This window comes from Bos mutus, chromosome 18 (assembly GCF_027580195.1).
Source record: "Bos mutus isolate GX-2022 chromosome 18, NWIPB_WYAK_1.1, whole genome shotgun sequence".
Lineage (NCBI taxonomy): Eukaryota > Metazoa > Chordata > Mammalia > Artiodactyla > Bovidae > Bos > Bos mutus.
Window position 1 is genome coordinate 19,020,813 of NC_091634.1, and position 15,561 is coordinate 19,036,373.

A 15,561-nucleotide genomic window follows, 5' to 3' on the forward strand; every position below is an offset into this window, starting at 1 on the left:
CACCGTGATCTCGGGCGCCGCCGGTTCTGGGGGCTCATTCGCCCGTCGGTCAACACCAGACCTCTAGGTTCCACTGGGCCTCTTCCGCGGGTCCTGAGCACAGAAAGAATCCGGGGCACCGAGGGGACCCTGAATAAGCACTGAAGGATCCAGAGCTTCAAGGGGCCTAGGCTGCCGCCCTTGGAGCATCAACACCATACGTGGGAGGATTCTGCTCCCAGAGAAAAGCAGAGCCCTACCGACCAAGGCTTCTTCTTTACGCCTTCTGGGGCTCCTCACTCAGACACATCAGCCCCTTCGTCGCAAGACTTTTCAGAGGCCTTTTGAGCAGCAACAAACCCGAAACCTGCTAATTCATTGACCTAGAGATTTCTCCAGTGGGAGCGTTTCATCCACAGGAGGAATGTCAGTCTCTGCAGACCTATGTACACAAGAAGGTTCGTTCCAGCAATGTTTGTAAAAGTCAAAAAGGAGAAGCAACCTAAGTGTCCATCCCTGGGGACAGTGTTGATACATGCAGGCTGTCCATCCTCCTCCGCAGTGAGGAAAAATCTCTGCGTGTCTTCGTGTGAGGGAGAAGGGATACGACTTCTCTTCCAATACTGGGAGGCCATTCAGTGGAGTTTTGCCGTGTACCATCCATCATCATTGTAAATTAATGGATAAATACTGAACAGTCTGCTGAAGCTGGGCAGTCACCCCTGTTGTGACGAAGGAGGGCAGCACCAAGCACAGGGCCTGCTTAGGCAATGACTACCGGGTTAGGGTGCTCTTGGACAGAATTCTAGGATGCCAGTCAATTAACATTAAGTAAATCAGTCCTGCGCCTAAGTTTTTAAGAGGGACCAAGGGGCATACTAATGATATTTGATGGAAATCCTGTGCTGTGCTGAGTCGCTCAGTTGTATGGGACTCTGCGACCCCATGGGGGTAGTCGATATGTCGCCTGCCAGGCTCCTCTGTCCATGGGATTCTCCAGGCCAGAACTCTGGAGACGGTTGCCATGCCCTCCCCCAGGGGATCTTCCCAACCCAGGGATCAAACCCAGGTCTCCTGCAGGAGGATGCTTTACCATCTGAGCCACCAGGGAAACCTGATGGGACTCCTGTAAGCCATACCAAATGGAAAAGGGAGCCCTTCTTGTTTACCTGAAACCTTCACTCTTTGTGCAGTAATTGATTTACATTGTATTCGATGCTGTGGAAGCAGGAAGGAGGCTGTACACATGCTTGGGCATTCTGGAAATTGAGGACACTGGGGTGGAAAACAAGCAGCATTCTGTGATGGAAATGCCCTCACCTACCTGCCTAACGAGATCTTCCTCAGCTCTAGGCAGGTGACCATCTGGGTGCATCAGCCAGGGAGGCACCCATAGGGCCACAGTACAGTCCCTTCCACAGAGGGGGGCTACACAGCTTCCTCTTCATTCCACAGACTCTTCCTCAGGGGTTGCTGGTGCCAGCACCCAATGACTGCTTTACAGGGCAAACCCAGAGACCAGAATATGTTCCCAAAATGAGACAGGATGAACACCAGGACATAGAAATAGCCAAAATGTTTCTAGAATTCACACACGCACTGTTTTCCAAAAGCATCTAGATTTATTCTGCATGAAAACTACAGACAAAGGGATCCCTGAGGTGCTGTGGAGCTGAGGAGGCCAAGCAGTGGTGGGAGTCCAGCCAGAGCCTGGCCTGGCCCCTGCCTTATTCTGATGGGCCCACCCACTGGGGAGGGGCCCCAGAGAGAGGTCTCTGCAGAGCCCCCAAGCCTACGTGACAGGTGACCTGGGCTCAAGTCACCCAAAGGGTCTTGTGGCCATCAGCCATCCTCATCTGGGCTGCTCTCCCTTGACAGTGAGGCCTCTCCTTCTGATGAGTGTGAGGCCTCTGTTGACAAGTCTGTCTCATTCATCCGGCAGAGCACACATTTGGTGACTGTTTCAGAAAAGATGTCGCTTTCGTAGATGGAGAAAGGACTGTCACATTCTTCACACTGACACGAAATATTTTAAAAGAGTAGAAAGGAGGTGCTGATCAGAGGAGATTGAGGCATACAGTTTAGAATTCTTCCCCCCCGATCCAACCACCTGGGGCCGGGCTGAGGCAAGAGCTGCCTCTCCTCTCTGGGGTCTCTAAGCCTACAAGGATGGAAACTGCAGACTGCTGAGAGAGAATGAGCTCAGGCTTTCCCCTCTCTTCCCTCACAAAAGCTACACAGGTCCTGCCAACTCGTGTCCCCTGCTGTGGGGTCCCAGCAGTGGGTGAGGGGGAGGGGGAAGTGGAAAGCCACTTGACAATGGCAAGGACTGGGGGTGGATGTCTAACTATCACCCTCTGCTCTCTGCAGAGCGAAACTGTAGAGCCAAGGGGTATCCTAACTACCTGACATCCTCGGGACACCTAGCTTTTAAAAGAGCATCAAGTAGGCAAGACTTCTGAACAAAGCAGGAACATGATAAAGATGCTGAACATCCTCCTCTGTCTCAGCCTGTTTCTGGCCGAAACACCCAGAGGACAGTGGGTAGAGTGACACAGCTTGCTTGTCACATTTTCCCACCAACAAGTGAGCAGCACCATGGGATGGGCTCTTGGGCCATGAACAGAGGTCTCTCAGAGGGTCCCACCACAGCAAGGTACCCCGAGACCAGCCTGCAGGTGGCAAGCCTCCACCCTGGCTCTCCAAGCCCCTATGCTTTGCCACCCTTGCCCTCTCTAGGGCCCCAAAGCCTGCAGGGGAGGTGGGGCAAACCCCACCCAGGGTAGGTCCTCTGGGAAACCTGGCCTCCAGGATTTCTCACATTGATTCAGAGCAAGTCAAATGCAGCAAGCTCATCTTTGCTACAGCTTCAAGTAGTTTCTTTCTTTCCTTCCTTTTACAAGAAAGAAATGTATTTGATCCTTTACCTACCTTATTCTATAGCATAATTACCCACGACCCAAGCCCAGGACAGCAGAGCTCAGAGGAGGCAGTCCCTGGATCCCGCCCTGGTGGCAGGTAGAGACACAAGCACTGCTCTGTGGCCAGTCAGCTTCCAGGGACTAAGGGCCAACATGGCTGCAAAGACCATGAGGATCAGCTGGCCACAAAGATGCGGTTCCATGGGGGACCCACCCATCACCTCCCTGCCCCCAATGCCATTCCCCAATTGCTATTGTTGTTGTTCCATCACTCAGTCATGTCCAACTCTTTGCAACCCCATGGACTGCAGCATGCCAAGCCTCCCTGTCCTTCACTATCTCTCCAAGTTTGCTCAGACTCATGTCCATCGAGTCAGTGATGCCATCCAACCATCTCATCCTCTGTCAACCCCTTCTCCTCCTGACTTCAATCTTTCTCAGCATTAGAGTCTTTTCCAATGAGTAGGCTCTTCATATCAGGTGGCCAAAGGACTGGAGCTTCAGCTTCAGCATCAGTCCTTCCAATGAATTTTCAGGACTGATTTCCTTTAGGATGGACTGGTTTGATCTCCTTGCAATCCAAGGGACTCTCAAGAGACTTCTCCAAAAGCACAGTTCAAAAGTGTTCATCCTTCAGCACTCAGCCAATTAGCCATCCCTAGAAGTGGTAGCTATCAGCTGGGCAACCTTCTGAACAGAGAAGAACCTGGGGGATTCCAGGATTCACAAGGGCCCACGGGGACTCCTCAGCTTCGGGAAGGGGTAGCCAGGTGCCTGCACTGCAGGGCCCCAGCAGGCACTGGCCTCCACTGCCCGGGGCTAGTCCTGGCTACACCTGGTGAAACAGCTGTGCCCACCATGATCATCCACTAGAGAACTGGGATTTTAGTTCCATCCATGGGAAACGGGGCACTGGGGACCTGGCCAGGGTTCTGCTGAAGGAGCTTAGGAGGCCCACACAGAGTCCAGCTATGTGCCAGCCATTCCTCCAGGATGGCCTTGGGCCTCATCCCCTCCCACTCATTCCACTCTTCAGCACCAGGCTCAGTCCTGCCGCAGGGTCTCCACATGGGCTGTTCCCATAAACAGCTTCACAGATCACAGCTAACTCCCTCCCCACCTTCAAATCTTTGAACAAATGTCACGTTCTCAATGAGACCTCTCCTGACCCCCATTTAGAAAGCCATACCACCAGCCTTCCCATTTCCCTTCCTGTTATTTTCCTCCAAAGTACCTATGACCATGTGACTTACTACATACATTTCTTATTTCTTTATTCATTGTTTATCTTCCCTTTTAGAAATGTAAGCTCCCTCGGGGCAAAAATTTCAGTCTGTTTGTTCATAGTTTTATCCCCAGTTGTCCAAGAAATATTTGTTTAAAAAATAAATAAATTTGTAGAGAGAACTAATGAAAGCCTTCATTTGGCTTTGTTTTACCCAATACCAACCTGTTTCACCTTTAAGCCCTGGGTCTTTTTGTGCTCCATTACCAAGGGAATTTGGTCAATTTCTTCAATATTCCATAGCCTCACAGTCCTATCCTAAAACAAGTTAAGCAAGAAACCAGCAGTCACAAAATGGGCTCATTAGGCTTGGATGACCCAGGGAGGTGCATGGCATCCAGGTTTCATGCAGAGAACTTCCACCTGCAGAGTGACAGAGTTAGGGTGACCAACTATCCCAGTTTGTCTAGCACTATCCTAGCCTTAGCACTGGAAGTCCCACATCCCCAGGAGTGGAAACAAACAAGATGTCCCTGAATAAGAGCATAGAGAGACTGTAATTCATTTATGTGACGGAATATTATTCAGTAAGAAAAAACAGACGAGGGCTGTCAAGTCACCAAAAGGAGGACCCTTAAATACGTATTTTTAAATGAAAGAACCACCTCTGAAAAGGCTACATACTATATGATTCCAACGACATAACATTATGCAAAAGGCAAAAATATGGAGCCAGCAAACAGGCCCATTGGAGAAGGCAATGGCACCCCACTCCAGTCCTCTTGCCTGGAAAATCCCATGCACGGAGGAGCCTGGTGGGCTGTAGTCCACGGGGTCGCTGAGGGTCGGACACGACTGAGCGACTTCCCTTTCACTTTTCACTTTCATGCATTGGAGAAGGAAATGGCAACCCACTCCAGTGTTCTTGCCTGGAGAATCCCAGGGATGGGGGAGCCTGGTGGGCTGCCGTCTATGGGGTTGCAGAGTTGGACACGACTGAAGTGACTTAGCAGCAGCAGCAAACAGGCCCATGATTGCCAGGGGTTCTGGGCAAGAAGGGGAGGGGTGAACAGGTACAACACAAGAAGTTTTGAGTTTTGAGGACAGTGACATTGTTCTGTATGATACTGTGATGGTGATAACATGACATGATTTTGGCAAAACCCACACCACACAACATCCACTGGATCATCAAAAAAGCAAGAGAGTTCCAGAAAAACATCTATTTCTGCTTTATTGACTATGCCAAAGCCTTTGACTGTGTGGATCACAAGAAACTGTGGAAAATTCTGAAAGAGATGGGAATACCAGACCACCTGACCGGCCTCTTGAGAAGCCTGTATGCAGGTCAGGAAGCAACAGTTAGAACTGGACATGGAACAACAGACTGGTTCCAAATAGGAAAAGGAATACGTCAAGGCTGTATATTGTCACCCTGCTTATTTAACTTATATGCAGAGTACATCATGAGAAACGCTGGACTGGAAGAAGCACAGCTGGAATCAAGATTGCTGGGAGAAATATCAATAACCTCAGATATGCAGATGACACCACCCTTATGGCAGAAAGTGAAGAAGAACTAAAGAGCTTCTTGATGAAAGTGAAAGAGGAGAGTAAAAAAGTTGGCTTAAAGCTCAACATTCAGAAAACTAAGATCATGGCATCTGGTCCCATCACTTCATGGGAAATAGATGGGGAAACAGTGGAAACAGTGGCTGACTTTATTTTTCTGGGCTCCAAAATCACTGCAGATGGTGATTGCAGCCATGAAATTAAAAGACGCTTACTCCTTGGAAGAAAAGTTATGACCAACCTAGACAGCATATTAAAAAGCTGAGACATTACTTTGTCAACTAAGGTCCATCTAGTCAAGGCTATGGTTTTTCCAGTGTTCATGTATGAATGTGAGAAGTGGACTATAAAGAAAGCTGAGCACCAAAGAATTGATGCTTTTGAACTGTGTTGTTGGAGAAGACTCTTGAGAGTCCCTTGGACTGCAAGGATATCCAACCAGTCCATCCTAAAGGAGATCAGTCCTGGGTGTTCATTGGAGGGACTGATGTTGAAGGTGAAACTCCAATACTTTGGCCACCTGATGCGAAGAGCTGACTCGTTTGAAAAGACCCTGATGCTGGGAAACATTGAGGGCAGGAGGAGAAGGGGACAACAGAGGATGAAAGGGTTGGATGGCATCACCAACTCAATGGACATGGGTTTGGGTGGACTCCAGGAGTCAGTGATGGACAGGGAGGCCTGGTGTGCTGTGGTTCATGGGGTTGCAAAGAGTCAGACACGACTGAGCGACTGAACTGGACTGGACACAACATAAAGTGTGAAACTTAAACCATGGACATTAATTCATAATTATGTATCGATATTGGTTCATTAATGGTGATAAGTATACCACACTTAATGCAAGGTATTAATAATACTGGCAACTGGAGGGTAGGGCTATAATATAACTCTGTATGATTTGCTCAATATTTATATAAACCTAAAACTGCTCTAAAAAATAAAATCGATTTTTTAAGAAGAGCTCTATGCTCCTTAAAAACTGGTCACTGAACTAATTTGGGAATACCCCTCAGATGCATTGTCTCCATCATTCCTTTGATTATGAAATTGAATGTGGTCAGCAAAATAATGTTCTCCCCCAACCCTACCCCCACCCCCAAAGAAGTCCACATCTTAATCCCCCAAACCTGAGAATACAATAGATTTCATGACAGTGGGGAATTAAGGCTGCAGAGGGAATTAAGAGTGCTAAGCAGATGTTCTTAAAATAGGTAGATTATTCTGGGTTAAGACTCTGATGCTGGGAGGGACTCGGGGCAGGAAGAGAAGGGGACAACAGAGAATGAGATGGTTGAATGGCATCACCAACTCGACGGACATGGGTTTGAGTGGACTCCAGGAGTTGGTGATGGACAGGGAGGCCTGGCGTGCTGCGGTTCATGGGGTCACAGAGTCGGACACCACTGAGTGACTGAACTGAACTGAACTGATTCATATGGGCCCAAAATAACCACAAAGTTTTCTAAAACTGGAAATTCTAGTCAGAGGAATAAGTAACAACTGAAGAAAGGCACAGAGAGATACAATGTTGCTGGCTTTGAGGATGGAAGAAGGGGCCACAAACCAGGGAATGTGACTGTCTTCTAGAAGCTGGAAAGGGCAAAGAAGTGGATTATTGCCTAGTGCCTCCAGCAGGGAATACAATCCTATTGACACGTTGATTTTATCCCAGTGAGAGTCTGTCATACTTCTATCTTACAGAACTCTCAGATATTAAATGTATGTTAAGCGGTGAAGTCCGTGGTGATTTACTGCAGCACGCTGAGTTACATTACATTTTCTGACTCTGCACTTGCAAGTAAATATCCTGTGGGAAAACAAAAGGAGAAAGTTTGGTGACGTACATGCTGGCCCTTACAGCGCAGAGCTGTCAGGTTTTATCAACAGCCATGCCCGCTACAGCAGGGGTCCCCACACCCGGGGCCATGGTGCTGGTCCATGGCCTGTTGGAACTGGTCTGCGTAGCAGGAGATGCGTGGCGGGCCGGCCAGCGCAGCTTCATCTGTATTTACAGTTGCTCCCCATCACTTGAACTCCATCTTCTGTCAGATCAATGGTGGCTTTAGATTCTCATAGGCACAGAAACCCTACAGTGAACTGCACAGGCGAGGGATGTAGGTTGCACACTCCTTATGAGAATCCAATGTCTGATGATCTGGTTGGCATTATGGTGAGTTGTATAGTTATTTCATTATAGATCACAGTGTAATAACAATAGAAATAAAGTGCACAATCAATGTAATATGCTTGGATCATCCTGAAACCCTCCCCCACTCCAGTCCATGGAAAACTGTCTTCCATGAAAGCAGTCCCTGGTGCCGAAAAGGTTAGGGACCTCTGGTCTGCAATATATTGAGTGATTTGTCCAGCTATGACAATGACAACAACGAAAAAGCTCCCCCTAGCTCTTAGACACTTTGATTCAAAAGATAGGGTTTCATATCACCTTCATTTCTATAAAGATTTTAATGAAACTGTAGAAAATATAAAACAGAAACATGTTGACGTCTTACACAAATACAAACTAGACGCTGCTCATCTATCTACTTATTCCTCAGACATGTACATATTCCTACAAATTCCCAAAATGTGAATTTTGGGAAATTCCATTTCATCTACTAACTTACCAAAATAAATGAAAATATCCTACCAGTTGAAGGGCCTGCACATCCTACAAAGGAATCTTATTTGCTTACCTGTACTGTTGGGCCTCTCCCAAGCAAAGTTTTTTTTAGTCATTTTTCAACATTCTCAAAATGTGCAGAAGCATTTAATACTAACAGAAACAGTGGCTTTACAGAATATGGAAGAAGATATCATCCTTAAACATATGCCTACAAGATGGCTATTATCATTGCTGGTCAGAGAAAGGATGTTAAAATGTTATCCTACCATAAAATCACATGTTTTAAGTATGAGACAAGTTAATCCTAAAGGAAATCAATCCTGAATATTCATTTGAAGGACGGATGCTGAAGCTCCAATCCTTTGGCCACCTGATGCGAAGAGCCAACTCATTAGAAAAGACCCTGATGCTGAGGAAGATTGGGGGCAGGAGGAGAAGGGGTTGACAAAGGATGAGATGGTTGGATGGCATCACTGACTCAATGGACATGAATCTGAGCAGGCTCTGGGAGCTGGTGAAGGACAGGGAGGCCTGGCGTGCTGCAGTCCATGGGGTTGCAACAAGTCAGACACGACTGAGCGACTGAACAGCAACAACATAGTAACCAAAACAATATGGTGTGTGTCAGTCACTCAGTCGTGTCCGACTCTTTGCAACCCCATGGACTGTAGCCTGTCAGCTTCCTCTGTCCATGGAATTCTCCAGGCAAGAATATTGGAGTGGGTTGCCATTTCCTTCTCCAAAACAATTTGGTACTAGCATAAAAATAGAGCCCAGAAATAAACCCTCACTTACACAGTGAATAATTGGATGAGGAAGCCAAGACTACTCAATGAGCAAAGATTAGTCTCTTCAAAAGTAATGCTGGGAATCCCACTCCTAGGCATATACCCTGAGAAAACCAAAATTGAAAAAGACACATGTATCCCATTGTTCACTGCAGCACTATTTACAATAGCTAGAACTTGGAAGCAACCTAGACGTCCATCAACAGAAGAATGCATAAAGAAGTTGTGATACATATACACAATGGAATATTACTAGCCATAAAAAGGAACGCATTTGAATCAGTTCTAATGAGGTGAATGAACCTAGAGCCTATTATACAGAGCGATGTAAGTCAGAAAGAGAAAGATAAATATCATATACTAATGCATATATACAGAATCTAGAAAGATGGTATCGAAGAATTTATTTGCAGGGCAGCAATGGAGAAACAGACCTAGAGAACAGACTTATGGACATGGGGAGAGGGGAGGAGAGGGGGAGATGTTTGGAGAGAGTAACAAGGAAACTTACATTACCATGTGTAAAATAGATAGCCAAGGGGAATTTGCTGTCTGTCTCAGGAAACTCAAACAGGGGCTCTGCATCAACCTAGAGGGGTGGGATGGGGAGGGAGATGGGAGGGAGGTTCAAGAAGGAAGGGATATATGTATACCTATGGCTGATTCATGTTGAGGTTTGACAGAAAACAAAATTCTGTAAAGCAATTATCCTTTAATTAAAAACTAAATAAATTTTTAAAAAGAAAATGATTTTTTAAAATATAAATTTATTTGTTATAATTGGAGGCTAATTACTTTACAATATTGTAGTGGTTTTGCCATACATTGACATGAATCAGCCATGGGTGTACATGTGTTCCCCATCCTGAACCCCCCTCCCACCTCCCTCCCCATCCCATCCCTCTGGGTCATCCCAGTGCACCAGCCCTGAGCACCCTGTCTCATGCATGGAACCTGGACTGGTGATTCGTTTCACATATGATAATATACATGTTTCAATGCCGTTCTCTCAAATCATCCCACCCTCGCCCTCTCCCACAAAAAAGCGATGCTGGGAGAACTAGAAAACCACATAGAGAAGAATGAAACTGGGCCCCTATCTATACAACTCAAAAAAAAATTAACTCATATGAATTAAAGATTTAAACATAAGACCTGAAACCATAAAGAGAAAATATTTATATTCAAAACTCATAAAAAACTCACAGAATTCAATAACAACAATAGCAATAAAAGAGAAACTGAATAAACAATTTTCCAAAAAAGACATACAAATGACCAACAGGTACATGAAAATGTGCTCAGCATCACTAATTATTAAGGAAATGTAAATCAAAACCACAATGAGATATCACCTTACTGTTAGAATGGCTATTATGAAAAAGTTAAGTGTTGGTGAGAACATGGAGACAAGGGAACTGCTGTGAACTGTAGGTTGCCATGTACATTGGTATAGGCACTATGGAAAAAAGTATTGGAGAAGCCTCAAAAAAAAATTGAGAATGAAACTATCACATGATCCAGGAATCCCTCTTCTGGGTGTATATCCAGAGGAAATAAAAACAGGATCTCAAAGAGATATCTGCACCCCCATGTTCATTGCAGCATCACTCACAAAACCAAGGTATGAAAACAAGCTAAACACTCAACAGTGAATGAATGGATAAAGCGGATGTAGTATATATATATATATGTGTGTGTGTATGTTATGGGATATTATTAGGCCATGAGAAATAAGGACATTCCACCATTTGTGACAAGGATGAACGTTGAGGGCATTATGCTAAATTAAATAAGTCAGACAGAAAAAGACAAGTACTGTGTGATCTCAATGATATGTGGAATCTAAAAAAAAAAAAAGAAAAGAAAAAAATGTATAAAAACTGAGTAGAGTAGTGGTTACCAGAGGCTGGGAGGGGGCAGGAGGGAAATGGAGAGACATTTGGGTCAAAGGATACAAACTTTCAATTATAAGATTAACAAGTTCTGGGGCTCTAATGTAAAGCATGGTGATTACAGATAATAATCTGGTATAATAATCCCATGGACGGAGGAGCCTGTTAGGCTGAAGTCCATGGGGTCACTAAGAGTCGGACGACTGAGCGACTTCACTTTCACTTTTCACTTTCATGCACTGGAGAAGGAAACGGCAGCCCACTCCAGTGTTCTTGCCTGGAGAATCCCAGGGATGGGGGAGCCTGGTGGGCTGCCGTCTATGGGGTTGCAGAGTCGGACACGACTGAAGTGACTTAGCATAGCATAGCATAATATATTTGAAATTTGCTAACAGAGTAGATCTTAAATGTTCTTGTTACAAAAATAGAAATGCTAATTATATGACATGGTGGAGCTCAGGCTGTGGTGGTAAGAGGGCTTCCCTGGTGGTTCCAACAGTAAAGAATCCACCTGTAAAACAAGAAGACAGGGGTTTGATCCCTGGGTTGGGAAGATCTCCCGGAGAAGGAAATGGCGACCCACTCCAGTATTCTTGCCTGGAGATTCCCATGGACGGAGGAGGAACCTGGTAGACTACAGTCCATGGACTTGCAAAGAGTCAGACACAACTGAGCAACCAACAACTGGGCTTCCCGCTGGCTCAGCGGTAAAGAATCTGCCTGCAATGCAAGGAGACCTGGGTTTGATCCCTGGGTCGGGAAGATCCCCTGGAGGAAGGTATGGCAACCCACTCCAGTATTCTTGCCTGGAGAATCCCATGGACAGAGGAGCCTGGTGGGCTACAGCCCACAGGTTCGCAAAGAGTGGGACACGATTGAAGCAACTTAGCACAGCACAAATGGTGGCAAGCATTTGCAATATATATGTGTTATCAAACCACACCTTGTACCTCTTAATCTGACACGATGTTACATGTCAATTATATCTCAATAAAGCTGGAAAAGATAAATACATAAAGTATCTGTCTAATCAATCTTATTGTATTTATATTCTCTTTTTAAAAAGTTTTACATTTATATATCTTAAGAATGTACAATAATATAGCCTGTAAACTTTAACTAATCAGTAAAGGGACTTCCCTGGTGGTCCAGTGGTTAAGACTTTGCCTTCCAATGCAAAGAGTGTAGGTTTGATCCCGGGTCAGGGAAGCTAAGATCCCATATGCCTTGCAGCCAAAAATACCAAAACATAATACAGAAATAATATTGTAACAAATTCAATAAAGATTTTTTAAATGATCCACATAAAAATAAACTTTAAAAAATTTTAAAAATAACCAATAAAGTTTCTTTTTTAAGTCAAAATAAATTGCTATATCAAAGGACAGAATGAAATATTACAAAGCATATTTTTCTTAACCATATTTGCTTAATTATCCTATTATAGGTTACTACTAATACTGTTATTGACTAGTTCTAGTGTTATTTTGTTTAAATAATTGTATTTATGTGACAGAAAAGTAAATAATTTTTAAATAAATACTGATTTTTATACTTTGCTTGTATTTTTACTTTTTCTAGCTTTATTGAGATATAATTGACATAATCATTTTTCATATTTTTATGTAAAGTAACAACACATTGGCATATAATTTTTATTATGTATTATATTATTGTTCTTTTTTTTTGTCAGGTGTTACAGTATCCTGCATTGGCTCTCTAACAAGTTGATCATGGCAGGCAGGGTCTTGTCCGCATTTTTATACACTTAGAAACCCCCAGTCTAGAGAATGAGATGATTCTAATTAAGGTTGGGGGACAAGGTGGGACCCTACTTCTCTGATGCTCACACATGGAGGGCAGCCCTCAGGATGTCCCAGGTTGGCCATTATGTGCCCTTGGCATGGGAATCAAAGAATGCAGAGAGTAGAGAGGGAAGACCCTCCTGGAACTTCAGAGTGGTCTGCTTGTCCACAAGCTGACCCCTTTCCCTCCAAAGCCCCTAGTTGGCTCCATCATTTGCCAGTCTGAACAGGCTCTTGCTCCAACTAACGATGATGCAAAGAAATACCTGGGAACTTCTCACTTCAGCAAATGGAAAGACCCAGTTTCCACATTTTCAGGCAGTTCCTTGGATGGGGACAGCCTGGCCAGGTGTGGCTTTCAGACTGAAATGCTCAGGAATCTTACTTGACAATACATTTCTGCTAACAACAATTCTCACAAATGTGATAGAGATTTTAAGTCACTCAAAGGTTGGCTACTTTTACCTTTGAAGCAGAGAGGATCCATTTCTTGTTGTTGCTAATGGAAACATCCATCACCCAGTCATTATGGCCCTGAAGAAAAGCAGAGTTTTAAGAGGATCTAGAGGGGAAAAAAAACCTTTGAAAGAACAACAAGAACTGAAAAACAAAGTCAAAAATTCAACATTGCTTGCTTTTGAAAGCAACTAATTGTGTGTCCCTGGTTTCACCCACGATATTTAAGGTGGAGTACAAAGTGTAAAGGCTTGTGATTCATGTGTATGTCACAGCACCATATGTGTTTTTTAAAATAGTACTCTGGTGCTTAACACAATGGGAAAAAAATTATATTCCCAGCTGGTCACAGAGCACATTTTGCAGTTTTTTGTCTGCTTTCTTTGTTCTAGGAAATATCACTCAGTGGTCCTATTGCTAAGGGAGCATTTGGCTTCAAGTAACTGCAAATCCACCCACTGTGACTAAGTACATGGGGTTAATTTCCTCCAGTAAATGGAGTTTAGAGGAGATAAATACTTGCTGGTTCAGACACTTAATGATGTTGGAGCTCCATGTCAGCATCTTTTTCATTCTTGGGTCTTTCCCACATGGAAAGAGGTGGACGGTGAGGTATGGTAAGAAGAAAAGAAGTAAGAGCTAGGTTAAACTGCTGTGCATTTAACAACAGGGTAGGAATTTGAGGGTGGAATAATAGAGGAGAGAAGAGGAAAAGGAGAGTAGAATGACCTGATGGGAGCACAAAGGGACTTTTAACCAGAGTGAGGTTGAACATTTATGTGATATGATGTAAGCTCCCCTGGCCTCTCCAAACCCACAGAGAAGAGGGGGACACAGAACAGCCTTGGGAGTCTCCTGCATTCACAGCCAAAGGTGGCCAAGACCAAGGGGTGTGCAAAAATCTTGGCATGGGGGCAACTGGAACAGAGGCACCGGTTCTGGAACTGCCTACCCTCTGGATTCTCGCTGTGCTCGATAATCCATCTCCATATCACAAAGCCACTTGGAGTTGAGTCTCCTCTAACTTGCAGCCAAAAGCACCCAGTTGACACCCACCATTCTGGAATCCACAGCTGTCTGTGCATGCCTCACGATGACATTCATTCCCCTGTATGGGGACTCCTGCTGTTTGCAGACACGGCCCCTACTCGGAGTTCTTGCCTTTACTGCTCCATTTTCCTGGAATGCCTTTCCCCAAGATCCTCACTCATCCGGTCTTCCCTTGCCCTCCAGTTTTCAGCTCAAATGCCACCTTCTCCAAGAGGCCCTCCTGGCGCACCCACTATGGATTAATCCCGGGAATCTATTCCATCACCCTGTTGTGGGTTCTCTGTGTCGCTCATCACTACTGAGGATGTGTTTGCTGTTTTTCTTGTCTGTCATTTCCCACAGAGGTGTCAGTTCCATTGGGAATATTTAGGTCTGTCTCATTGTTGTATCCCCAGCATCCAATACGAAATGACTAAAGAATGAAGCTCAGGGACTTCCCTGATGGTCCAGTGGTTAAGATTCCACATTCCCTGTGCTGGGGACCCAGTTCAACCCCTGGTCAGGGAACTAGATCCCACATGTCACAACTAAAGATTCAGCATACTTACTAGTTCCTTGTATGTGCTGAGTCATGTCTGACTCTTTTGCGATCCCATGGACTGTAGCCTGCCAGGCTCCTCTGTCCATGAAATTTTCCAGATAAGAATACTGGAGTGGGTTGCCATTTCCTTCTCCAGGGGATCTTCCCAACTCAGGGATCAAACCCAGGTCTCCTGCACTGACAGGAGGATTCTCTACCACTGTGCCACCTGGGAAGCCCAAAGATCCAGCATGCTGCAACTGAAAAGAAGATCCCACATGCTACAACTAAGACCTAGCACAGTCAAACAAATAAAATAAATATATTTTTTTAAAAAAGAATGACGCTCAGATCCTCTATCTGATACTGGCATTGGTACCTTCAAGGAGAGCTTCCGGTAGCCTTCTTCTACATCCCAAATAGCCACGGTCTTGTCGAACCCTCCAGACACGAGAAAAGAGGCTGGAACACAAATGAAAGTGTCTCAGGGGGTAACCTTCCTCAGCCAACTGCTTCGTCCTCTGGTGAGGCCAAAGCAGGCTGAGGGTGCGTCTGTGAGGCGCCACTGTGCCTGAGGACACTCAACCCTCTTCCTGGTGTGACTCAACAGCCCCCAGTCAATTAGAGTTGGGCTTCCCTGGGGGCTCAGATGGTAAAGAATCTACCTGCAATGCAGAAGACCCAGGTCCGATTCCTGGGTTGGGAAGATCCTCTGGAGAAA

General features: G+C 45.2%; 1 protein-coding gene across 1 annotated transcript in view; it reads right to left on the minus strand.

The window, feature by feature from the left end:
* Positions 1 to 1,821: 1,821 nt before the first annotated feature.
* WDR88 (WD repeat domain 88) overlaps positions 1,822 to 15,561 on the minus strand; it is a 47,760-nt gene continuing 34,020 nt past the window's right edge. Inside the window, exons 8-11 of the mRNA XM_005893922.2 lie at positions 15,220 to 15,302; positions 13,280 to 13,348; positions 4,351 to 4,443; positions 1,822 to 1,995 (exon numbers count right to left, since the gene is read on the minus strand). Of these exons, the coding sequence (XP_005893984.2) occupies positions 1,822 to 1,995; positions 4,351 to 4,443; positions 13,280 to 13,348; positions 15,220 to 15,302 (419 nt within the window). The remainder of the gene's footprint in view (positions 1,996 to 4,350; positions 4,444 to 13,279; positions 13,349 to 15,219; positions 15,303 to 15,561) is intronic.